The following is a 27,413-nucleotide window of genomic DNA, read 5'->3' as shown; positions in this document are numbered from 1 at the left end:
TTGGAAAATGTATGTATTGATGGCTAACGTGCTAACAGGGTTCCTAGAGGTCTCACCAAAGAAGCGTAATGAAATTCATAATGTAAAAAAAATGCTAGAATACCAACAGGTAAAGATGCCTTTTTATTTCGATGTGATACTGTGTTGTGAGCCTAATTTTTGAACAATAGTATCTGAGTTGGTAGACAGTCACTGTCAGGGTGCAGTGTTACTTGTCCATGAAGTACACACTTTTTGCAGATTACTATACCTGTTCAGGATGGACAGGAGACAAAGCTGTGGTACGGTACGGTGTGGTAATTGGTGGTATGGTTGTAGCAGGCATAGTAGCCGAACCGCAGCTTTGGAGCTGCTTAGTGGCGTGTGTGAGCACTATATGGGAATTGTTGCCACACTAACTTAAGTAGGCCTAATGATTGATGTACATCTATTTAAATCTTCACCTTTTAACAAGACATCAGAAAATAAAGTGCATTATTTTCGTACGCCGTCTCCTTCTTCATTAATTTCATTGAATAACCCATAGCGGGGAATACCGAGTCCATGACCCCTTTGTCCAAGCTACCTCTGATTCTTAGCCAAGCTTCAGACTGATCTAGATTACATCAATAAGATCAAACGTTTGATTTGAGTAACTTATTTAGTCAATTCATAACCTTCACATTGCTTTTGTGCTCTGAGAGTGTGTGTTTGTGTGAGTAATACGTTTCTCCTCTTACATACTGGTTATGCAGCATGGATATTGCAAACAATTTCACATAATGCTAACCTTACTCTGTCAAGTAAGACTTGCCCATTAAATGTACGGCCTAGACTGCAATGTTTAAAATTAGACTAGTGATTAATATAGCACCATCTTAAGAGGATTAGTATCGTGTAGTATATAGTATAGTGATTAGTACTGTTATTTCCGTGATTGACCAAATGTTGTTGTCTACTGTTGTTCAAGTTCAAGTCTTTTATTGTCAGATGCACTGAACAACACAGGGTCATACTGGGCACTGAAAAACCTGGCATAACATTACATGAGTACTCAGAACAAAGATTGCACTTATGATAAGCCAAAATATAAAATAAACCTAATATACAAAATAATATACAAAACGGTATACCAGACTTCTAATATACATACAATATAAATCTAATATACAACCTGAGCTAACCTAAGACAAGTGTTACCTACAATTAGTGCAATATTGCTGATGCAACCAGTAGCTGAAAGAGCAACAAGTGACTGAAAGTGACAGTGTGAAAAGTGACTAGTGAGAAGTGTTGACAGTGTATCAATGTCCATATCAATGTTCATTCAAAAGCCAGATGGCCCTTGTTATAAGTGATCAGTGTAGGGGGTGGCACACTTCCGACATTAATTACAGCTATATTTACTTAAAAGGAAAGACATGGTTAGGTTAACATGCTAATCCTTGATTGTCTGAAAGTGGGTTGGTTTAAAGTGTTGTATATATATGCAATGCTATGGTATTATCAAGCCACATGGAACAAAGACCATGAAATCTACCTCAGGTGAGGTTATCAGAGTCATTTCACTTGAACAAATGAACTCCAAATAGTCCAGATCCATGGGCTGTCGTTGAAAGGCCTGCTCCAATCTCGACTGCAGTCGGTTGAGAAGATGACTTCCCACCTGACAAAGTTGTAAAGAAAATACATACCATAACTAGAAAGCATACAATTTCTGGGGAAATTGTGAGGGTGTGCTTGCGGCTGCCCCAGCTGCCCATAGTCTCCTGGTGTTTACATATTTCAAAAAGCATTTAAGCGTATGAATGCAGTTCTAACCATTATGTTACCTTGATAATAATTTTGTAAAAAGTACATGTATCACTCAGATGAAGGAGTGGTGTTACTAGTTGGTTGGAAGAGAAGGAGGCCAAATGTAGTTCATGAAGATGCACTGCCATAAGAAACTTAGAAAGTAAATTGTAATCAGATATAAACAACTTGTTGGTTGCCCAACAAGAGGAAGACATGGCATCTGCTTCTTCAACTCCTTAGCACCTGTTGCACCTGGTTATGAGGTTGTAGGCTATGGGACGTCTAATATTGCATTTGTCTAATTATGTGTAGGACCGTGTTTCTCGGGTGGTAGGACATATTGATTTAGTCTGGCTTCCAGACCAATTTAGCCCCGCCCACAAAAAAAATTGGTCGGGAAGTTGGGTCTGGAGGGGCTCGTATTGGGGACAAACTATATAAAACCAGGAGCTGGGCGGACCAATGAAATTGCCAGGGCGGGCTTTATACGATGATGGACAGATGATCAAGAGTAACTGTTGTATGTGAAAACCATAGATATATATATAAACACTAGATGTCTCGTCCGCTTTGCCGGACAACGGAGTCGAACGTCCGCACATGGCGGCCATCTTGCTACAGGGAACTCGCTCACCCATTACATTGGGTTGGTGCTTCATGTACTTTTTAAATAACCATTACTTGCTAAATTTTCAATTGGTTATTTAAAAAGTTGTTATGTTACGTTATGGGTGAGCGAGTTCCCTGTAGCAAGATGGTCGCCATGTGCGAACGTTCTAGACTCCGCCGTAAGACATCTAGTGTTTATGTATATATCTATGGTGAAAACACTACACGAAACAGGAGAGCCGCATCAATTCAGCCGTTTACTCAAACTCATTCCAACTGACACACCGACCGGAAACACGTCATCGGCTACATCAAAATACAGGCATGTTATCAAAATAAGAGCATGCCGTGAAACCCTGTCATGGAGACATAACAGTAACGTAATCAACAACGTCACGAAAGAGCGCTTGGGTTGAATTCGTTTTCAACAAACAACATATTACGTTGCTCTGATTGGTTGTAGGTCTACCCAATTGAGCAAAGAGGCATTTGTTTTACGAGTTCGGTTGAAACACGCCACATAGTCACAGCCCAACGGAGAGTTATCAGACTCATATTCTGACTAGAATTATGAGTATGACAACGTCAGGCTAATATTGATTCATAAAAGCATCTAAATGTATCAACGTCAGTATATTCATGTTTTCTTTTATTTTAAAGCAAGCTCAGAGACATATGAATGTAGAGTTGCTTGCTATATAGAGTAGCCTACCGGACACCGTGAGCTGAGCTCGCAATGTAGCCTACGTGACCGGGCTTTTTATGACACACTTCACAGATGTAAAGATGGTACCATTTAACCCTGTAAGACCCCATGGTTGTAAAATTACAACGGCACTTTTAACGGTCTAATTGCTTTCTTTTACATTTTGGGTGGCTATTAAAAGAGCAGTTGTTGTGTGTGCTGTGGCTAGCACAGGAGTCGGAGACCGTCTTGGATGTTTCCCAAGAACACATTGTTTCCAACGTGATCGAGGTGGACACCGTCGGGTCGGTACATCCACACGAAACCGTGTAGTATTTGGAGGTGTTGAATGCTCCCCATCCCACGGTCGGCCAGGAAGCTAGACACCGCTGCGTTGACTCGACGTCTTGCCCTGTCAATACCAGAAGCGCTGGCGCTCCTCTGATACCTCCAGACACAGCGTTCCAGGATATCCGAAAACACCAGCAGAGTGTTTGGGAACATCTCCATGATGGCCCCCAGGTCTCGCTTCATCCGCCTCGTCAGGTCTAGCCCGGCCACTTGGCTGAGGTCGTTTACCCTGACATGAAGCACCATTATGTCCGGGCTGGGAAGCATGCCACGCTTCTCACACATGGTCTGCCCACCTCATGCTCCTCACCCCTACCCATTCAATATGGCACTCCAGTGCAAGGTCGGGGTACAGTCCGACCTCCTCCGCGTGTTGCGCAAGCCAGTATACCAACGAGCTGCCAACGATCCAGACGTGCGGACGACTTTGGTTTTCCATGGTGTGATATGATCCAACATCCAACATCTGCCTCTTATATACTAGATGGCTTCCTGCTTCTTCTTTTTCAAACAATGCAAGGCTAACATCTGCCTGTTTATTTGCCATCTGTGTCTGTGTTGTTTTTATTCATAATATTCTCATTGGTTGGCCTTGAAGACAAATAGCTCTATATTATTTCTGAGACACTCGCGTCCTATTTTGTAATTTTACCGCCCTGATCGGCATCATTTGAGTAATGAGGGCAAGCGCAGGCTTAATGATTACTTAAAAAACGTAATGTTTCATCATGCAAGATAGAGAAGCCTAGTTAGAGAAGGATTTAGCAGTTTTATTATTACATTAGCTTATTGTATTAATAATTTTCAGAGTAACCTGAAACCTTTCTTTTGTTTCTTTGACCATACATTTTCTTGAGGGCTTAGTGGTATCGGTTTAACATCATTATTTATAGCGACATCATTATTGATAGCGAAGAAGCCTACCGGACATTGTTAGCTCGCAATGTACAAAGAATGCTCCTGCAACAAAGTTGTTACTTAGTAACAATTAGCCAGCTAGACCATATGCTAAACGCCCAGCAGAAGTTTGTAGTAACAAAGAATACTCGTGCAACAAAGTTGTTACTTCCCCTGCAAGAGGGAATGGTGATCAGCAACCTCATAGGTGATCAGCAACCTCATAGTTGAATCAAAACGAATACATTTGGCAGACCGGTGTAAAAATTGACCTAATCTCTATGACTTAAATGTCATTGGCCAGGATTCCCAGATTCGTTAAGAAGCTCATAAGAACTTCTTAAGAACGTTCGAACGCTCTTAAGAAGCTCTTAACATTAAGCCAATAAACATCATTGTAGGTTTTTCCCTTCTCGTGATATTTTCAGGCATTTAGCTTACTCATATTGCATTCATTTATTAATAAAGAACCCCCTTTGAAGCTTATTTTAACAACGACGTTACCAGCAGTAGCTATCTCAGATGGAATCGCGATTCAAATAATACCATAGGCTAACTGAAAATATGCCCCCCAAAACGTAAATAAGCTTGACATTTATTTAGGGGAAAATCACTCATTCATAAAAATGTCAGTGGTTGCGATCATTGTCAGTAAAAAGGCAAAATGCGATAAAGCCCTGCTGTGTAGAGAAGCTGCCCCGGTAAATTGTAGCATTCTACTACTAGCTAGAATGTCTTGGTAGCGATTGCGTTGGTTGAATTGGATTTAACGTTACTCCCATTGTACGGTCTAGGCTGAAACGAATTATTTTCATGAACAGATTGACAAAGTTTAGGCTGTGGCAATGGAGTTCAGGTGAGTAGTCACTAGTCAGATAGTTTCACCTATTGAAAGACTTTTGATTTAAGTAAGGGTACTACGTAGTGCCAAACATGTGCCACCGTTTGACTTTTACAGTACTGTAACAGCTGTGGAGATGTTTTTGTTAGCTACAGTAATACTGTAGACTAGGCTACAGCGTTGCAGTGAGCTACACTGGTTTGAAACCACAGGTAATCATAATTTCACCCACAAATCGTTTACTTGTAATCAAATGTCATAATAAATCCTACAACGAAAATGTATTTGTGAGGAATGTTTATTTTAACGATTGAAAACAGATGCATCATAGACCGCTGTAGTATGTGTTGCCCGGGCAACAGAGGTTAATGTCATGATGCTAATGCTTCAGCGAAATAGTAGACTACTGTTTCCGAAAGTAAATGTACTTCCTTAATAATATTACCTTATATTGTACACTACACATCACAATTGTGTGTCATATCACGAAGTAAAACTAATGTTAAACTAATGCTAAACTAATGTTCTGCTAGAGATAGTCACGCGAGTTTTCATGACGTTAGTGACGTTAGTGGCGTCAGAGACTGGGGCTAGCAAGTTAGCCACTGTTAGCTTCACTTTTCGCAACAAAAACGTAATTTCTACTAAACCATGCAACGGAACGTAAATCCCAATACAAGCATCTCAATCTCTACCAAGAAGAAACTTTTGACATCTAGGTTGTCTATGTAGTCCAAAGAAAAAAGAAAGTGTGTTTGCTGAGAACAGTTGAAAAGATAAATAGTGAAGGTTTTTAAAAGTTAGTAAAAAAGGTATGTGCTTTTAAAACAAAACTGTGAAAAAGTGTTAAAAGTATGTCTGTCATTGTTATACATTGCAATAATTTCTTACTGTTGAAAAAGGAGAAAAAAAGAGTTATGAATACAGTATCTTATTGACTTTCATACATGTTTAAGCATGAAAAGTATTAAAGAATGAACGACTGAGTAACAGAAAGAAGTTTGGAGTCAGAAAAATTGACAAATATAGTGATTAAGATGTATATTGCATAACAGTTATCGATATCATAGCAGAAAAAAGTATGTCAGCAGTATGACGGTGAAAAAAAAGTGTTGCTTTGAAACCAAAATGGTGAGACAGTGTTAAAAGTATATCTGTCATTGTTGTGCATTGCAATATTTTCTTACGGTTGACAAAGGAGAAAAAATAGTGAAATGAAAAGGGTATCTTATTTAATTTCGTAATTGTTAAAGCGTTATGTTAGAGCTCAATGCTCTTAAGACAGTCACCCCCATTACCCTGTGCAACCCCAGTCAACACTGAGTCCTTCCGCGATTGGGAACTAAACATCAGCTGCCTCAACAAGAAAGCACAACAGAGGATGTACTTCCTACGGCAACTGAAGAAATACAACCTGGCAAAGACAATGATGGTGCACCTCTACGTCTGTTTGAAGTTTCTTGGCGAATAAAACCCATTCAAAAAACGTGTCCGGAATGTTATTTTTTTTAATAATAAGTATGCAGAATAACAATAGTGTTTTTGCTTGCAGCAAACACACTAATAATAAGTATGCAGAATAACAATAGTGTTTTTGCTTGCAGCAAACACACTAATAATAAATATATATGTGAGATAACAAAGGTTGCGCTCTTGCCGAAGGCAAGGCCCCTAAATATAGCTGCAAGCAGCAACGAAGGGGCCAAGCAGCATTCGATATGGAAATTCAGTAGCTAAAGAAACAAAGAAAACCTTGTAATAAAATATTAGCTTTAAAAAACTCGCATTATACTTTTCGGCAATTTGGTGGCGCTACCCTGAAACTTTTGATTACCTTCATGGCTCTGCGCAAAACACATATGCCGAGTTTTGTAACGATGAGCCGATCAGTGTGCTGAATTTCAAAACTCCGCACCAATCGGTTCTATGGGCTGCCATAGCCTTCTAGTCCTAAGTATATATATAAATCCCGACAATGAAACGTTCTCGTTACTATTATGATTATACTGCTGGACAGTTACTGTGGCATAACTGGCTTCGCTAAACAAATAATCCAGTGTCACGACATGCTTTGATTCTGGCTGCTGGGAAATGCCGTGTTTGGTTACTTTATAAAAAAAGGAAGCCGTTTCTCCCGTGGCAAGCTTTGTCAGATTTGACCAAAGAATAAACTGCTATAATTCAGTCATATTTTGACATATCAAGGTGATTGTGCTAGGGAGATGATTAGATGACATTCTCGTGATGACATTATAAAAATGTTGTCTCCATATGGTAAACTGTCGCAGAGACATGGCCTCACGTCCGCTTTGGCGTGCTCTTTGTCAAAATCGTTTGCGCGTTACTCATGAACGGTTTGACTCATCAATAAAATGTTGATAACTTTCTGTTGGCATGGTTTGAAGATGATCTGTTGCAATTTTCATGAAAATCGGAGCAACGGCCTAGGAGTTCGAAAAAGTTGGCATTTCTTAAAATACAAATGACGGAAAAACTTTCGGGACGACAATGACGCCATAGGGTTCAGTCGAATCTTTGCATCCAAGAAATCCACACAAACCTCACATAAGAGAAACGGTCCCAGGATTCAAAAGTTATGGCCGTAAACGCACCTCCAACTTTGACGCTTTGGTGGCGCTACAGTGCTTCAGGGATCGACATGCAACTTGGTGACGATAATCAGGAGACCGTTCCAAATCAGTGTGCCAAATTTCAAAACGTCGCACCAATCGGTTCTATGGGCTGCCATAGACTCCTAGTCCTAAAAATAATAATAAATATAGCTGCAAGCAGCAATGAAGGGGCCAAGCATCATTCGATATGGAAATTTAGTAGCTAAAGAAGCAGCGCAAAACTTTCCATAAAAAACTTTCATGTCATTTTGAGACAAAATGCGCTGGCCAAAAGTTGTGGGCGTAAACGCACCTCCAATTTTGACGCCTTGGTGGCGCTATAGAGCTTCAGGGACCGACATGAAACTTTGCTGACGATAATCAGGAGACTGTTCCAAATCACTGTGCCAAATTTCAAAACTTCGCATAATAAGTTTAATAATAATAATAAATATAGCTGCAAGCAGCAATGCGGGTTCCTCCGCAAAATGGCAAAATATTATAAAAATGTACATTGTAGAAGGTCAAGAGATGGACAACAAGAGAGCAAAACTACTTCATGATGGGCCAACTACATTAGGCTGAATGGGGATTTGAACTCATGAGCATAAGGTTACAAGGCAGCCTCTCTAACCTCTCTGCTACACACCAACTGTTGAGATTGTAAGAGTAGAAAGGGTAACATATTAGCTTTGGTCAGCTTTGGGACAAAGGTTAAGAAGCAGTTGACATTTCAAAGTGGAATTGCGTGAAATTGCGCATGGTATTTCATAATGATGTCATCCTGTTTAACTAAACAGATTTTCCAATTTAAGACAGGCTAAAAGACTGTGGCTGGATTCAAACGTACAATCTTATACTTTGCAGGTCACTGTCCCTGTCCATTGAGTTATTCTTAGTGTTGAATATTGTCATGTTCAGTTACTGCATAAAAAAGTAAACAGTTTCTGTGGTAAGAGTTGTTAGATTCAGCCAAAGGCCCTTTCCTGCCGGACCATTCAAATATGGGTCGAAAAAGACCCATAGATCCCGCCTTAATAACTTTGCCATCCAATAACCGATTTTATTTCTGAAAACTGCCAGATACTCATGACAACTTAAGCTCAAAGCACATATCATTGGTTAAGGGGTTAGTGGGAGGGGGAAATAAATCTATCGTCTGCAACGGCAGCCATTGTTTTCTGAGGCGGAGCCAGAGCGGAGACCATGGGAGATTGCCTACAGTGTTAGATTTACAGCTTCGAATTGAAATCGGAGACAATATTATGAGTAAAGACAAGTTCCTTAATATGTGTTGTCAATATTGTCAATTAAAAGTCTCAACTTTTTACTTACGAAGAATTTGTTTGTGGGAGTGATGCAAGTGTTTTCAGGAAAGAATGACGTGTCCGGCTTGGCCGTTTGTGACAGGCAGCAATGACGGTAGTAGCACTGTTTAGCTTCGATTTGAGCAGATTTCTAAAAAACTTCGAAAAACAACATTAACTAGGTAGATTATGTATACTGTAAGCTAAATGTACATGTCTTGTTTGGCCAATTCAGTCGATTGTGGAAGAAACTCGAACGTTTTTTACTTATCGAGAGGAGTATCCAGCCATAGCGCTAGCTACTTTTGGGACAGGATAATTCCGATTTCCCCCATGTCTCCACTAGTCACAAGAATGGTCATAACTTTTAATCAAAATATGGTATTTCTAATCTGTCTTCTGTTCTACATTGCCCAGACTTGTGGATATTCCACCTACTCAAAGTATTTCTCTATCTTGTAATTAAAGTGGTGACAAATTCAGTTGTCTGATGAGGTATGGTGGATGGAGAAGTTTTTGTAAAAAATGGCTACCTGAAACCACTTTGATAAAATATGATTTGCCTTAAGTAGTCATATATTTATTGACATGATAAAAAAATCCCCTAGTTCTCCTCTTCAAGATGGTATAAACAGTTAAGGTGTATGATTTTATATGAAAATCCATAAAATATGAATATTAATATGAATATCACATTCAATATCATATTCAACAGCATATGGAATGTTCGGAATTTTGTCTTAGGCAGTAAAGGGTTAAACTACTCAAATTCAATCATATTTTGACATACCAAGGTGAAATTGTTGATGGTACTTCAGAGTGATGTCATCCTGAACCCAATAAGGTTTGAAAACCATCAGTCAAAATGATATTTGATTTATTGACACAAATATATTGAGGCAATGTGGACATTTACATAAAAACACCCATTTCAGACATTTTGTATTACATTTCTCATTCCATTTCACCCTATATACAAATACACCTGCCCGCACACTGTCCCAATCCATGCCGTTTACTTCCCTCCCAGCGCAAGTCACGCCAAAGCAGAAATGCTGTAGCGGACGCATGAGGCTTAGATGACGACCAAAAATGGCCTCTTACAGGCAAAACACATTGGTCACAACACTGTTTCCAGAATTTCTCAAAGATGGCTTGAAGACTGCTTTCCAGAACCACAGTAAACTTACTATCAAGAATAGCCTCATTGGCAAAAGGTTTATGGCACAGCCCATGATCATCTCCTTCCCAACATTAACAAACAATGGCCCACTCTCACTTCCCATTAAACCACACAACATGCACTCTTAGGGTGACCAACAAGATTATTTTAACTAACAAACAATAATATTACAAACATCTAACTGAACGAACACAACAACTGAAATCCCTTGCATAGCTGTTGTAACCAAACCATTTTCGACATGCTACACTGCATGCTGGGTACCCAAGAGCGCTGATGCTGATGATCTAGCTGTGCTCCGACTGTGTGATATGACTAGATGCTACTGACGCGCTAAGGTCCCGGCGTCTCCTGAAATGTAACGCGTCTTTCTGCCTAGACTCACGGTGTTCCGTGCACAACTTTTACTCACGGTATTCTGTACACATCACATAAAACATGCCATACAATAAATATTACTGCCGGGATAATTGAGTAATCAATGTTAATTTTCTCCCGCTTCCAGCTAAATCAAATTGACATCAGTTGGACTTCTGCTGTCAACAAGAGCACAGTAAATAGCGTCGAATCAAAATGGTGCCGGGAGAGGAATTTGCATAGCAGTTAGCTAGCCGGAGCCATATTTTCGTAAGGGAAACTGCTCTCTAAGCCTTGTTTTATCAACTTACAAATGTCTACATTAAACAAAAACATAATGAAGTATGTTTTTACGTATCATTTCATGCCATTTTGTTGTTTTAAAATGACTTGTTACAGTCTTGATTACGCGATGGTGTAATGCTAGAATCACCGCCAGAAAATTTACTTTCATGACGCGTCCTTTTGAGTGAAACCAATATAAATCTATTATTATGTATAGAATTACGTCAAACTAATGTTATTTTATTTGATGCCGATGTATTCCTTTACAATCGTTATCAAAACTATCCAATAAGACCATTTATTTAAAAAAATTACCTCAGGAAACGTTAACATAATGGGTGACTGGAAAGTACACCGATGGGCCCCACACCAACCTGACCATCGGAGTGATGGTCAGGTTGGTGTGGGGAGTACATAGGGGGAGTATGAGGAGAAGGAGCTCATCAAGTATGCCCTGTGGATGGCAGACCATGGTTGGCCATCGAGCCGGGCCACCATGAAGGTTTACGCACTGGAGATGGTCAGAGCCTCAGGGAGGGACATAAAGCATATTAACCATTCACTGCACGTGATCGCTAATAAACATATTACACTTGCTCTGCCTGTCTATGTTAGATAGCTTTTAGTGCATTTAAAATGCCTAAGCGAAGCGGTCGAGAGTGTGGCTGTATTTCACAGTCTTGCAGAATGCAAAAAAAAATCTAAACGATTACCTGCAAGCACGTCGAATGTATTGAGACATGCTGCGACACACCGAATACTTCTTAAAGTAGAGAGATGCACCGTGTTCGACAGCTTGCGGACATCAGTCCCTGGTCCCGGGACAGCCTCCCCAATTTGTCTGCCCTTTCAAATTCATACCTGTGTGTACAGGCCTCTTCGACACTATCTGAGCGAGTTTTCTCCTGTGCAGGACATGCCATAAGTCAGGAGAGGTATCTTGCAAGAGAAGGCAAATATGGTCATTTTTCTGCAAAATAACTACTGAAGTTTGAAGCTGGTTTAGTTAGCATACCAATTCAACATGTATTTTGTTGTTACATGTTAATAGTGTAACTGTTATTTATTGTTAAATTATTGTAGTTGTGTGTTTGGTGACTTAGGTTTACTCATTATAGGCTACTTCAAAACGTTAATATATTGTTACATTTAAATCATTTTCCATTTAATACAAAACTATAAAAGAGCCTTTCTTTGATAAATTTTTCAGTTTTTCAAGAATCGGTTTAGGAATCGTGTAGGAATCGAAATAGTTTTAAAAGTACCGGTTCGGCATCGGAATCGTATAAATCCAAACCATACCCAACCCTATCTATTGCAGGTCAGAAAAGGGCTATATGGACAGTGGCCAGTGGTTGAAGTGGCTAGGCCACTTTATCAAACATGCCCCCCCAGAGAGGCCTCTGCTCCTTGTGGTGGACCGGGCGGAACCCCACAAGAACAGGGAAGCCATCCACACAACCACCTCCATGTTCTCCTTGCCTACACCACTCACGTGATACAGCCACTGGATGTGGGGGTGTTTTGTCCTCTGAAGAGGATTTTTGACCGATATGCTGTCCGCCTTGGCCTGGTGAGGGGGGAAACTTAAAAGCCTCCTTAAAAAGGCTTGGCCTAAGGCTGCCAATTCCTGAGAACATCAAGGCAGCCTTCAGGAGGACAGGCCTCTTCCCCTGCAACAGGGAAGTCTATGATAAGACCCAGCTGACCAAAGTCAGACCTGCACCCACCACTGCAACCAACACCGGCCCAGCCCCCGGCCCAGCCCCCACCACGGCGAACACCACCGGCCTTGCCCCCCCTGCAGCAACCCCTTGCTGCCCAACCTGCACCTGCCATCGACCTGCTCAATCCAAACCTTTGGTGCGAGCAGGTCTGGTCTCAGCCAAGTGGGGAGACATTTTAATGCCCCCAGTGATGGCCAACCGCCAAGACCAGCGGCTACCAGTGGTGAGGAGGAGGCCACCACTTGGTGCTCGGGTCGTCACCAGCGACCAGTACAACGAGCTGCTGGTCTGACAGGAGGAAGAGGAGGAGGAAGCTCAGCTTCAGAGGCTGGCAGAAGTGCAGAGGAAGAGGGAGAAGGCACAGAGGAAGAGGGAGGAGGCCCAGAGGAAGAGTGATAGGCAGATTTTCTGTGCACAGAGAAGCTTGAGTCTCTTGCTGTGGTCAAGAGGTCACGCAGCAGGTCTCGGACAATACACATATAGAAAGGAGAATGTGCACTTTAACCTTTGGACAGAGCAACATGCAGAAAATAGTATAAACGATGAGTGATGACTGCACCACCTGTGTGTTGTTCTTCCTATGCCTTAAGTTGTTGAATGTCTACCGTTTAAGGATATGTTTTAGTGGTTACTATATTTGTATGGTCCAGCTCATATATAATGTCTACCTGAGAGACATGTTTGTCAGTCATGCCAACCACTTTGCCTGTCGTGGTGACCTGATCCGAGCAGCTCGATTAATAAACGAAGTCAACTCTTTTTCATTGTGGTGCGTTCCTTGGCTCATCCTCCGACAGAATATCATCATAACAAAGAGGGAGGAAAAGGAGAGGAAGAGGGCAGAGAAGGAGAGACAGATGGCAGTAGTGGAGGAGCTTGGCGTACACTGCGCTGTCTGCCGCGGCCTATCCCCTCCCTAGGGGGATAAAAAAGAGTATAGATGCCATCCACGACTGGGTCCAGTGCAGACTTTGTGAGCTCTGGTTCTACTTCACTTGTTTGGGGATTGTAAGTGTGCCAGCACTAGTACCAGGACTGGTACTAACCCAAGTGCTTCCTCAGTGAGATACAGCACTTTGTATATATGTTTGCTATCTTTGTATATACGTTTGCTATGTTTGTTATATATGTTGGCTATTTTACCCAGTTCTGTTTAATGTTTTTAAATATGTTCCGCGTTTCAACAGTTTAATATTTAATCAGTTTAATCTTTTAGAATCAAGGCATATGGATCAGTGTTCTCGTTGTGCCTCCTGTCAGTACCTGTTCTAATGCAGGGAAGCTAATGGTCCTAATATATTTCTAAACAGTCTATCTCACAGTTCTCTGTTGAAGGCAGGGCTCCAATTAATTTATAATTCTATGTGTATGTGTAGGATATGTAGTTATGCTAGTTTGAGACCACAATAGCTTTGTCCACATATAATTTGTCCATTTCACAACACCTTGTATTTCTAACGCTGAGAAGTAGCCTAACCTAAGGAATAACTTGTCTCACTACAATAGTTGATGGATAGCCAATGGTAATCTCACACCAAACTTTTGAGAAATATTGAGAACCCTGTGACGGACGCCAACTTTCCACCAGCTTTCATTTTGACACTCATATTCAAGGGTAACCTCTAGAATCACAGGAGCTTCCACTGTGTGACCACTGTGTATCCCTGAAAACATGTGTGCCAGCGAATAACTGATACAACCACACAAATACAAGCTCCTATTCCAACTCTCTTGCGATGAAAGAAAGTGTAATGTGTTGCCTTTCAGAAGCAAAAGGAAATCTAAGTGACTTATTTGGTTATTAGAATAATGGGCAATTATAATGGTCCGTAATATACATAGCCTACTTACTTAATGCTAATAATGTATATTGGGTTATTATAAATATTATTATTATTATCCATTTAATATTATACATATGGTTATTGTGTATATTATATTATAAGTATAAACAGTTAAAAATGGTTTGCTGGACCCAATGTTAGTTTCCTTAAGGATCAAAGACTCTTAGGCACTTGTTGGTTAGTGGTAGCTAACTGATTTAAATTATTGTACTTTTCTACAGGTACACTTGCACTTATATCGATTCATGTTGTTTAATTGTAACTTGCTTAACTACATGCTCTTATGCTTCTTCACATTGGCACTTATTTTGGTGCTTCATGTTTTGGCTATACCCGCAGTGTTTTTGGGGCTATCTTGTTGTTATTATCAGTGACCTATGCACTTTGTAAAGCTCTCTCTTGGAAGTCGCTTTGGATAAAAGCTTCTGCTAAATGAATAAATGTAAACACATATAAATGTGTCTGACAAGTGTCTTTAAATGTTTTATCGTTGTGGTTGTCAGTTAAACATTTTTGCATCTGTTGGACCCCTGGTGGAAAGAAGCAAACGTTACACCATGAGTTAAATAATACAGTGCACAGAACACCGTGAGCTACTCATGGTGTGCCGAACAAGGCCGGATGTCGCCGTTTTTTTTTATTTTGACCTATATTATTGGTTCAACATCATGTCAATCATAGCTTAGAAAGTTGCCAAAAAAATTTTGGGCAACAACGATGCTATCAGATTAGCTGTATCCTTATTTTTGACCGTTGCAGCCTCATTTAAAGTCACTATACGTCCGAGTTTGCACGGAACACCGTGAGTCTACAGTAATTACACAGAGGGAAAAAGCTAGTTACATTTTTCGAGTTCGGTTTTCCTTCACTTCAAACTCACAATCTTAAGGTCTCAAAGTGCTCAAACCTTCACCATAATTCAAGAGTAGTGTACTTTCACGAACCCAATCATTGATTCTAGCTTAAAATGTGTAAAAATAGGACTTACCGAACGTGGCTGCCTCCAACACGGTTTTCTGGTGATTCCAGTTGAAAACAACAATGGCCGCCAAAAAATAATTTATATTCGTAACGGCGAGCTGCTATTGGAAGCAAAATGAGGGTGAGGGTGGGGCTTGGTCAGCACACCATTTCCAGAAAGGATGTGTGTGCGTCTCGCCAAGCTTGCGCGTGTCAGTAGGTTGACCACCTGTTCCTCTTTGCGCTGTATAGCACAGCATTTTCAATATGCGACGTGCGGAACAAGGGGTGAAAATGCTGTGCGACACAACGCAAAGCGGGACAGGTGGTCACCCTAGTGTGAGACCAGGATGAGTCTGTGAGAATTTGGAGTGCGCGCGCACTGTGGAGCAATTCAATTTAATTAAATCATATATTGAAATACCAAGGTGAAATTGTTTATGGTACTAGAGATTGATGTCGTCTTGAACCCTATTAGGTTTGAAAAACAATCAGTCAAAATTATATTTGATTTATTAACAAAAAAAATATTGAGGCAATTTGTACATTTACATAAATACACTTCTTTCAGACATTTTGCATTGCATTTCTTATTCCATGTCACCCTTTGTAAAGACATGTATTCTACACATCTGGAATTAATTTCAAGTCGATTGGGTCTATGGTTTATGAGTAGAGGGGTTTTGAAGGTTGTACCAAATTTGGACAATACAATTCATATGTCTGACAATATGGGTCCTTGAGACTGTTTTGTTCCCCATGAGAAATAAGGCATGTATACCAATTTTCATGCATTTTGGAGTAATGGGGCGCTGGGGAAATCATGTAGACTTTGGGCGTGTTTTATAGCGCCACCTATGGGCGCACATGGGCCATTAGCCGTCTGGGAGTAATGAGTGACCTGTTGTATCATTGGGCCAAATTGGCAAAAAATCGGGTCCAGGACTTTTTGAGCTATTGGGCCATTTATCGGAGAAATATAATAATAATACTAACAAAAACATTAGGTTTCCTCCTACCGGAGGAACCCTAATAATAAGAATACTAACAAAAACAATAGGCTTCCTCCTATCGGAGGAACCCTAATAAGAATGCTAACAAAAACAATAGGTTTCCTCCTACCGGAGGAACCCTAATAATAAGAATACTAACAAAAACAATAGGTGCCACAGCAGCCTCGCTGCTGCTTGGCCCCTAAATATAGCTGCAAGCAGCAATGAAAGGGGCCAAGCATCATTCGATATGGAAATTCAGTAGCTAAAGAAGCAAAGCAAAACTTTTCATTAAAAACATTCATGTCATTTTGAGACAAAATGTGCTGGCTAGATGTAGCAGCGTTATATCTACAAAGCACAATAAATCTGACTCTTCTTGAGTATAAATGTCCTGAGAATGAAACAATATCGTCACCATTATGATTATACTGCTAGACAGCTACTGTGGCATACCTGGCTTCACTAAATAGAAAATCCAGTGCGTTTCGAAGGAGCACGTCATATACCAGTGAGCTATTCTGGCTGCTGGGAAATCCTGTGTTTCATTACTTCATTAAAAAAATGAAGCCATTTCTCCCCTGGCGAGCTTTGTCAGATTTGACCCAAGAATAAACAGCTGTAATTCAGTCATATTTTGACACTAATCAAGGTGATTGTGGTAGGAAGATGATTAGTTTCGTCTCCATACGGTAAACTGTTGCAGAGACAGGGCCTCACGTCCGCTTTGGTGTGCTCTTTGTCAAAATCGTGTTACTTGTGAACGGTTTGACTCATCGATAAAATTGACAACTTTTTGTCGGCATGGTCTGAAGATGATCTGTTACGATTTTTATGAAAATCAGAGCAACGGCCTAGGAAGAGTTCGAAAAAGTAGCAATTTCTTAAAACATAAATGGCGGAAACACCTTTGGGACGACAATGACGCCATAGGGTTCATTCGAATCGTCTGCATCTACGGAACGCAATGAAACCTCACTTAAGAAAAACGGTCTCATGATACAAAAGTTATGGGCGTAAACGCACCTCCAACTTTGACGCTTTGGTGGCGCTATAGTGCTTCAAGGATCGACATGAAACTTGGTGACGATAATCAGGAGACCGTTCCAAATCAACGTGCCAAATTTCAACTCTTCGCACCAAATCGGTTCTATGGGCTGCCATAGACTCCTAGCAATTGAAAATTGTTGGATAAAATTCAAAACACTGAAGAAGGCCTTGGTTAACTGCACTTGATGTTGGCTAATAATGCTTTTGTCTTCACATCTTGAACAATATCAGTAAATTACTTCAAAATAACTTTGCCACACGCATTTATTAACTGATAGGCTAAATGCTGAGCTTTAAGATAAAAGGGAAAGATAACCATGACTAAAATAGGGATTCACAGAAATGACTAATATTGCAGAGATCCAGCACTGACTTTTTAGATTAGAAGGTGACCTAAACTGCACACTTTGTTTAGCAGAACAGTCATTTAAAATTGCTCAGCATGACTATCATTATTATATTACAAGTATTTCCAATTAACATAGTCTGCCTCCACAGATCCAGAGGGGGCTTGGACAGTGACAGACTGTGTCTGTGCCAAGAAATATGAAATAACTTTCATAACAGCACCCTACTTCCATTGGAAGTAAGGGCATAGAAACAGTCCAATTTAGGGCACCTTATAGGGTACTGCATCACATTTTCTATACTATAAAGGAACTCATAAGACATGTTTTTACATTTATAGAGGGCACACTGTCATTTGTTGCGTGGGGCATCCTGGGCACTCAAGCATAATGCGTGAATGGCAGACAGTAAGTAGGGCACTTGGTCTAATTTTTGCCACTCTAGGGCATTTAGAAACACGTTCAACCATGGGTGCACCAGGCAGTCACCCCCTGAGTCTTCCAATGGGCCTGGATACACCCATGGGGCCAGTATATTGCACCTATAACATTGTGGAAGCCAGAGGAGAGGTAATATAGAGGCTTGTCAACATATAGGCTACTTTAAACAATGAAAATACTTTATACAATTGAATAAAACGTCTCCTTGATTCTTTGTGTTTCAAGATTACCTGAAAAACTGATCATAATATTCAGGTACTGCTTTGGAGCAAGGTATACCCTTCATATTTTCTGGCATAGTTCAAGAACGTCCCACATGCAAAGACATAGACAGATGCAGACAGACTGAACAGTGTCAAGGCTTGGCTACAGTGGGTTTGCTTCCTTGTGTGTGATTCCAGCAGACTACATAGTCTAGGCCTACCTACATAGACTGCAGTCTAATACCCTCCTTTCTACTAATTTAGTCTACTCTCCTTTCTATTACTTTCTACAAAAGATGGTATGCTGCTCTTGGCCGGGTTTCCCAGATTCGTTAAGAAGCTCTTAACGCTAAGAGCTTCTTCAGAGCGTCTTCGGAGCGTCTGCAATTTAATATGGTACATAATGATGTATTTCTTTGTCAGACAGCAAATCATCAATTAACTAAACAAGTGAAAGTTTTACTTCACATATTAAACAAAGCCTCTGACAAAAGATAAAATAACATCAGGCCTGGACCTTGCCTTAAACCAGCCCTTCTTTCCTGGTGTATGTGTTCTCTGAATGTAAAAAGGGTCAACTATTACTGGCAGTCAAGCTGCTGTAAACACTCATTTTACACCACACACTAAATTGAACTCATGTCCTACTTTAAGGTTTTTCTCAATGACTCAGCTATCTCGTATTACTTTGTAGTACACAACAGGGATTTGTTTCTCGGAGAATAAAGAATTCCTATTCTTGCTAGGGTTACCGGTGGAGCTAGCCACTGACTGTAGCCATAGCTGAATCCGAGGGGGAGGCAGACGTCTCCACACAAATACCATGCAGCCTCTTCAGATGACTACCTAAATTAGCCATGCTGCCTGTGTACTTTATAGCAACACGACATATCTTGCCAATTGCATGGGTTGATAACACTCGCCCGAACACGCCTCTTAACTCGCGCGAAACTTGGCCGGGAGACAAGAATCGGCCACTGACAGCAGTAGAGATTAGAGTGCGCTTAAGAAACAGAGAGGAGGAATCTATCTAACTATAAAATTATTGGAGAAAAAAATGTATTGTGACTTCGTCAACCACCAAAATTTTTGTCTCGTCTCGTTAACAAAAATTATAATATATTTGGTCATAGTTTTTATTTTCAAAGATCCGTTTTCGTCTCGTCTTAGTCTCGTTTTAGTCATGAGAAAAAGGTCGTTAACGAACATTTTTCGTCATAGTTTTCGTCGACGAAATTATCACTGCCTCCCACCTCCCCTCCACTGGACTTCACTACCTCCCCTCCCACCTCCCCTCCACTGGACCTCACCACCTACCGTCCCACCTCCCCTCTCCTGGATGTGTCTGACACCCCTGGACTTCCCCCTCCCAAAGTTCCTCGTCCCTTTCTTCATCCCCTGGTGGCAGCAGGGCTCATCCCAACGGACCTGGCAGAGTGGTTTGGCGCCCTTCCACTCGACTGCCTGCCTCTACCTTCCAACTGCCCTCCTCCATTGTAAAATGGAAAAGATCAGCGGGTAATATATTATTGTAATGTTATCATTATGTTTTGTATTAGCACAGATTTTTTTCTTAGAATAAAAACAAAAACTATTTCACGTCTTGAAACTTATAGGATCTCTAAATCTTCCCCCTGTAGCCAGTACACCTCCAACCCATCCTCCCTCCACAGCTTCAACCCACTCAGATCATCACTCATCTGGTTAAAAGTCTAAATCATTATTTTTCTTAGTGCAAAAAGCTGATTGTTTAAGAAACGTATGGAACTTTTTTGTGTGACAGAGCCAAGAACCCGTTCCCCGCCCTCCTCGTCTTCCCAGGAACCAGCGCTCACCAGGCCCATGACACCACCAACAGGTAAGCATGTGAACCCAGTGTAGCCAATCATGTGTCTTGATCTGTCACAGCTGGTGTGTATTAAAGAGAATGCAATGAATATAGAATTCTGATGTAAAGTGTACTCCCTCTGTTTTGTCTTCTTAGCTGGACCATCAACAGTGGTAGAGGATGGGGTCAGTCTCTGTCGGTCATGTTTGGAAACTGACCCCCCTCGAGAAAATGGCGAGGTTGTGTCATGGGTCCAGTGTGAATACTGTGAGCGCTGGTTCCACTCCTCCTGTGTGGATTGGGAGGACGAGGAGGATGGGGACTTTTACTGTACATATTGTTGTGTTAGAATGAATGAATGTGTAATAAAATATATGTATTTGATTTGCTGTGTCTTATCATGCTTGGTTTTATGTAAACAAACAACCTAAATTATAAATAGACTGTTTCCCAGCGATCTCCCCTCTCATCATACGCATCATCAACTCCTCCCTCAGCTCCGGTTCAGTTCCTCAAATACTCAAACTGGCTGTCATCACCCCCATCCTCAAGAAACCTGGACTCAACCCTGACGACATGTCTAAGTTCCGGCCCATCTCCAATCTCCCTTTCCTGTCAAAAATACTGGAACGTGCTGTCGCCTCAGAGCTGAAAACCCACCTCACCTCCAATAACCTGTACGAACAATTCCAATCTGGCTTCCGCCCACAACACAGCACTGAAACAGCCCTTCTGAAAGTCACCAACGATCTCCTCCTCTCTTCACACTCCGGCCATCTAAACATCCTCTTCCTTCTCGACCTCACTGCAGCCTTTGACACTGTTAACCACTATCCTCCTCTCCCGCCTTCAATCCACCATTAATATCACTGGCACTCCCCTTTCCTGGCTCAGATCGTACCTTACTGACCGACAACAGTTCATCCACATCAACAACTGCACCTCCTCCCCTGCCCCTTTGTCCCAAGGCGTCCCCCAGGGTTCGGTGCTTGGTCCCCTCCTATTCATCCTTTACCTGCTTCCCCTCGGCAACATCATACGCCGTCATGGACTCCGCTTTCATTGCTACGCCGATGACATCCAACTTTACATTTCCACTACCTCCATCACCCCTGCGACAATCTCCACCATCACCAACTGTCTCAGTGAAATTAAATCCTGGATGCAAATAAACTTTCTCAAACTCAACTGTGAAAAAACAGACTTCATCATCATCGGTCCGAAATCCCTCACCAAAACCGCCCACAACCTCACCATCAACATTGACAACTCCACTCTGTCCCCCTCCCCTCACATCCGTATCCTTGGCATCATTTTTGATAGTCACCTCACCTTCGAACGACACGTCCATAACATCACCAGGACTGCATTTTTCCATCTCAAAAACATTGCACGCCTCCGTCCATCACTCTCCTCCACCACTGCCGAGATTCTGATCCACTTGTTCATCACTTCCAGACTCGATTATTGCAATAGCATTCTTTACGGCTCACCATCCAAAATCCTCAATAAACTCCAGTACATCCAGAACTCCGCCGCACGTCTGCTCACTCACACCCGCTCCCGTGACCACATCACCCCCGTCCTTCAGAAGCTCCACTGGCTCCCTGTCCCACAACGCATTCACTTTAAAGTCCTTCTTCTCACTCACAAAGCCCTTCACAACCAGGCTCCCCGCTACCTCACCGACCTGCTTCACCATCACACTCCCTCCCGCTCCCTCCGTTCCTCTGACGCCAACCTCCTATCCATCCCACTCAGGACCAAGCACCGAACCTGGGGTGACAGAGCTTTTTCCATCGCCGCTCCCTCCCTTTGGAATTCACTCCCCAAACCCATCAGAGACTGCACCAACCTGTCAACTTTTAAATCATTAGTTAAAACGCACCTTTTTAGATCTGCTTTTAATGTGTAAAAAATGCTGTGATTTTATATGATGTACTTGTTTTATGTTTATTTTAACCATGTAAAGTGACTGAGTATCCTGAAAAGCGCTATATAAATAAAATGTATTATTGGTGGCCAAGCCGCGAAGCGGCGAAGCCACCTTAAGTGTTTCTACGTATTCTTATTATTATTATTGGTGGCCAAGCCGCGAAGTGGCGAAGCCACCTTAAGTGTTTCTACGTATTCTTATTATTCTTATTAGGATTCCTCCGTCAGGAGGAAACCTATTGTTGGTGGCCAAGCCGCGAAGCGGCGAAGCCACATAAGTGATTCTACCTTTTCTTATTGGTGGCCAAGCCGCGAAGCGGCGAAGCCACATAAGTGATTCTACCTTTTCTTATTATTATTATTATTACACTTCTTCTGTCATTGGAGTCTATGGCAGCCCCTAGAACCGTATGGTAAAAAGTTTTGAAATTTGGCACACTCATTAAGCACAATCCCTTCTTTATATTCACCAAGTTTCATGTCTTCCATTGGAGCACTCTAGCGCCACCAACTGGTCAAAGTTGGACTTGTGTTTACATACGTAACTTTTGAACCGTATGACCGATTTTCAAAAATGAGGTACCGTAGGATTCCCTGGATCGAGACGAGTTCAACGCACACCATGGCGTCAATTTCCGGTTATATAGATTTTCTGCCATTTTGAATTTTGTGAAAAAACGTTTTTTTGCTTCTCCTCCCTCAATTTTTGTCAAATCTTCCCCAGAATTGGCACACATCATCATCAGACCAACCCTCACAGAAGTTATCAAAGGATATTTGATTTTCAAAACCGTTTGTCCAGTACAGCCAATCAAAATTGGCAACAAAGCAACCAAACAGGAAGTTGGATCATATCTCGGCTAATCTTTAAGAAATCAACCCCAAACCTGGTGTGATGACTCGGAACCCTCTTCTGAGGCTGTCCAATGAATTTGGTGTCATGTCATTACTGGGCGTGGCCGCGGGAAGCAAAAATGTGTTTTGGCCAATAACTGTTGATTTGTTTGCCTTTATTAAGGGATTCCTTTGTTTCATGATATCTTGGGACGTCCCGTGTGTGACCCATCATCATTTGTGATAATAGCCGAATTGAAGCGGCCGCCATTTTGAATTAATTGAAAAATGTTTTTTCTCTACTCCTCCTACACATGTTGTCCAATCTTCACCAAATTTCGCAGTGATTATCTTCAGACCAAGCCTCACAAAGGCCATCACATGATTGTTTGATTTTCACAACAGTTTTGCCCGGTACAGGCAATCAAAATGTGCAATTAAGCCATCAAACAGGAAGTTGGGTCGTATCTCAGCAAATCTTTGATGGATTCACACCAAACTTGCTGCATGCACTCGGAACCCTGTTCTGAGGATTTCTAAAGTGTTTTATGGGTCATTTGACTGCTTGGCCACCACATCGCTGCTTGCAGCTATATTTGGTGGCCAAGCCGCGAAGCGGCGAAGCCACATAAGTGATTCTACCTTTTCTTATTAGGATTCCTCCGTCAGGAGGAAACCTATTGTTATTGTTAGTTTTATTATTATTATTAGGATTCCTCCGTCAGGAGGAAACCTATTGTTATTGTTAGTTTTATTATTATTATTATTCTTGTTCCATGGAAGTCAATGGCAGCCCCTAGAACACTTCGACAACTTTTTGTGAAATTTGGCACACTCATTAAGGACAGTTGATTCTATACCTACACCAAGTTTCATGTCTCCCATTAGACCACTCCAGCGCCACCAATGGGTCAAAGTTGGACTTGTGTTTACACACGCAACTTTTGAACCGTATGACCCATTTTCAAAAATGAGGTACCATTGGATTCCCTGGTTCAAGCCGAGTTCAACGCACCCCATGGCGTCAATTTCCGGTTATATAGATTTTCCGCTACTTCCGGTTTTATCAAAAACCTTTGAAAGCCTACTCCTCCTACAATTTTTGTCATATCTTCTTCAAAGTTACCAGAGATGATCTTCAGACCAAGCGTCACAAAAGTTATCGAAAAGAATTTTGATCCTCACAACCGTTTGTCCGGTACAGCCAATCAAATTCATCAGAAAAGCCGCCAAACAGGATGTGAAGTCCTGTCTCAGCAAATCTTTGAGATATCAACACGAAACTTGGTATATCGATGGAAGACACTACAACATGTTACCGTGTGCAAAGGCAACTTCATATCTCCAAAAATGATTGATATAAAGCAAATTGAACTTATCGCTAACGCTAAAATAATGCTTTACACATCAGCCAGTCAAAAACTGATACTCTGATTCAATCACAAGTTCATATGAAGACTCTTGAGAATGTTTATAACACAAATCTGTGAAAAAGTTGACTGTAAGATCAAAGGTCGATTTTTGGTGAATATTTGAAACATGCTTGCTTGGCTAATTTCTAGCCAAATTTCCAATGAATGTCTCCCCTCCTCCTGCCCGCGCGTGCTCCACATCCTCACACACTCAGCCTTAACTTACACACGCGCGGGCTTGGCAAGACGCACACGCAACATTTCAGGAGAGTGTGGGCTGACCAAGCCCCCACTCATTCCTTGGTTTCTAGCCAAGGCCTTGTGGATCTTGTAATCTTGGATCTCTTAACAAAAGCTGATCTTTTTAGTATTGCATTTCCGATTTTGTATGCAATGGTAAAAAGTTATACAAATCCTGAAACATTGATATATATATATGTATTTATATATATATAAATCTTTATTTCAGACGCCAAGTTCCACATAAAATAACAGACATAGAGCTATAAAAAAGAGAGTAAAACGAAAACATAAAACATAGATAATACAGTGCATAAAAAGTATGAAGACTTTTGTGCCAATGTAGTCTTAAGTTCCAAGTAATCGATAGCAGCTCTTTAGAGGGTTGACCAGGGCCTCTACTATTCAGTTCTCAGACTTGTCCAGTCGACACATGAAACCATACATCAGTTGTCTCAGGAGTGCCTTACAGGTTGGTACGTGCTTAGACAGAAACAACTGACCAGCACTATGCCACCTAGGCACATTAAGTAGCAATCTAAAAGCATCATTGAAACCATACATCAGTTGTCTCAGGATTGCCTTACAGGTTGGTACGTGCTTAGACACAAACAACTGACTAGCACTATGCCACCTTGGCACATTAAGTAGCAATCTAAAAGCATCATTGTAGGCTACTTTCAGTATCTGTATACTCCTTTACCTGTACATAGACCACAAATGAGCAGTGTACAATGGTGTTATGTAGGTTCTAAACAGGGAACATTTAACTGAATCTGAGCACATAGAAAACGTCCTTAATAACATACTGGCCTGAGAATATATTTGACAGCGCTGTTGATACATATCGTTGTCATCTGTCCAATCATCAGAAATGACATGGCAGATATTTTATTTCCTCACAAACACCAAGGGGACTGCCAGATAAATAAAAGGTAGGGAAGGTTAATTTCCTGTCCTGATTACTTCTGACTATCATTATGTGGCTTTTCTTTGCATTATATTTTATATCATGATCTAAGCCATACTGAGAGCACACCCATAGCATCTGTTGCAACAGGCTGAGTGGAACCAGATAATCTGCGTACATCAGATGATTGACAATAGATTCACCAACAAGACAGCCTGTATTTGTCTTATTCAGCTGGCTTGATAAGTCGTCCATATCCATATTAAACAAAAAGGGAAATCAAATTCCTCCTTGTCGAACTCCGTTACCAACATGGAAAGCAGCTGATACAACATTGTCCCATTTAACATGAAAAGTTTGATTTGCATACCAGAACACCAAAATCCTCACAAGAGGTTTAGGGAAACCTCTCGCTATTAGCTTCATAAACAGTTTTTCATGACAAATTCGATCGAAAGCTTTGTAAGCATCAATAAAGCATAAAAATACAGATGAATTAAGACTTGTGTACCTGAGACAATCTCCTTCAGAGCATAGATACAGAGATCAGTACCATGTTTTCTTTTAAAACCAAACTGATTTTCTGCAGTCAGAATATACATTTCCAATTTCAATCAAATAATTCTCTCAAACACTTTAGACAAGATACTGGCCAATGCAATGGGTCGATAGTTGTGTAGCCCGGGTGGTAAACATTTCTGTTGAAACAATCCTATTACATAAATATAAAAGTTTGAATACATAATACTTAAGTTCATAGTTTAATAAATAGACTTTAAGGTTTGAGAGTATGATTTTGATTTGATGAGAAATGCATATTGTTCATGTTTTACTGAATACAGCATTTGGAAATGTATATCTGTTGTTTAAAAAACGCATGTTAAAATGTACCGGTTACAAATATGAAGAGAGTAAGATGAATGTTTTGTGAATCTATGTTGTTGCTTTAATTTTGATTATGATGTTAAGCCAATCCGGTTTGAGGTCAAAGGGCAGGGTAACACGGGAAGTTGGGGTAGATGAGGTTGGAGTAGAAAAAGACAGAGCGAGCGGAGGAGTTGGAGGGAGAAGAAAATTGTAGCGTACGGTAAAATACCAAGAGTGAAGATTTTATATTATCATTAGTGGTGTTATGTTTATATTGTTGGGTGAATATCTCAACCAACAACAATAACCCAGAAAGAGGAGTTTGGCTGTTGGCGGTTTTGGATAAAGCACGGGCTTTGCCGCCAGACTAGCGACAGCGAGTGCCAGGTTGGAGCCGGTGGAGGTCGGGATTGTCGTCGTCCTCAGTCTTCTTCCTGAGTTGGTTCGTCTCGTAAATCCACGAGAGTATTTGGTCGGTCTCTCCTTCACCTGCTGCCGCCCTTCTGCCGCAGTGCGTGTGCTACCGCACTGCTGATCCGAGGTACCAGCTCCTTGTTATTTTGTGCCATCCTGGCGAAACAGCCATTTTGTTTACGGCTACAACGCACACGAGCTACACTCAGGCCTGCACCGTAGAACTGTACTGAATTAAGGTATTCGTGTAGTTAGCATTGCCGGCTAGTTTGTATTGTGTGTCCATGTGCATTACGATGTCATGTAAATGTTGAACCAATAACTGAAGAACTGATTTTTTGTCTGAAGTAAATCTTTCCTGTTTTTGTTTAACAGTTGGTTGTATTGTTTTTTTCATATGTTAAATTGGTTTAAGTTAGTAACAATTACTAACGAACTCAGGTTAGCCACCTCTCATTACAAATCCACCAAACTAGAGAGGCGCTACAGTTGTCTATGCTGTTCAG

General features: G+C 41.1%; 2 protein-coding genes across 4 annotated transcripts in view; one reads left to right on the top strand and one right to left on the bottom strand.

Moving 5' to 3' along the window:
• LOC124465556 (matrix metalloproteinase-16-like) overlaps nt 1–27,413 on the bottom strand; it is a 63,201-nt gene that overhangs the window by 11,145 nt on the left and 24,643 nt on the right. For 2 of the 3 annotated variants that reach the window (XM_047017409.1, XM_047017410.1), the window contains exon 2: nt 1,520–1,645. The exons of the other annotated variant lie outside the window; for it this stretch is intronic. In XM_047017409.1, the coding sequence (XP_046873365.1) occupies nt 1,520–1,645 (126 nt within the window). The remainder of the gene's footprint in view (nt 1–1,519; nt 1,646–27,413) is intronic. 3 annotated transcript variants of the gene reach the window in all.
• On the top strand, nt 19,789–22,313 carry LOC124465555. Its single transcript, XM_047017408.1, has 2 exons — nt 19,789–20,325; nt 20,452–22,313. Exon 2 carries the CDS (start codon nt 21,458–21,460, stop codon nt 22,208–22,210), a length of 753 nt encoding a protein of 250 aa, XP_046873364.1. The 5' UTR covers nt 19,789–20,325; nt 20,452–21,457; the 3' UTR covers nt 22,211–22,313.

The sequence above is a fragment of the Hypomesus transpacificus genome, unplaced genomic scaffold (genome assembly GCF_021917145.1).
Source record: "Hypomesus transpacificus isolate Combined female unplaced genomic scaffold, fHypTra1 scaffold_60, whole genome shotgun sequence".
Lineage (NCBI taxonomy): Eukaryota > Metazoa > Chordata > Actinopteri > Osmeriformes > Osmeridae > Hypomesus > Hypomesus transpacificus.
This window is presented reverse-complemented; position numbering and strand designations above follow the sequence as displayed.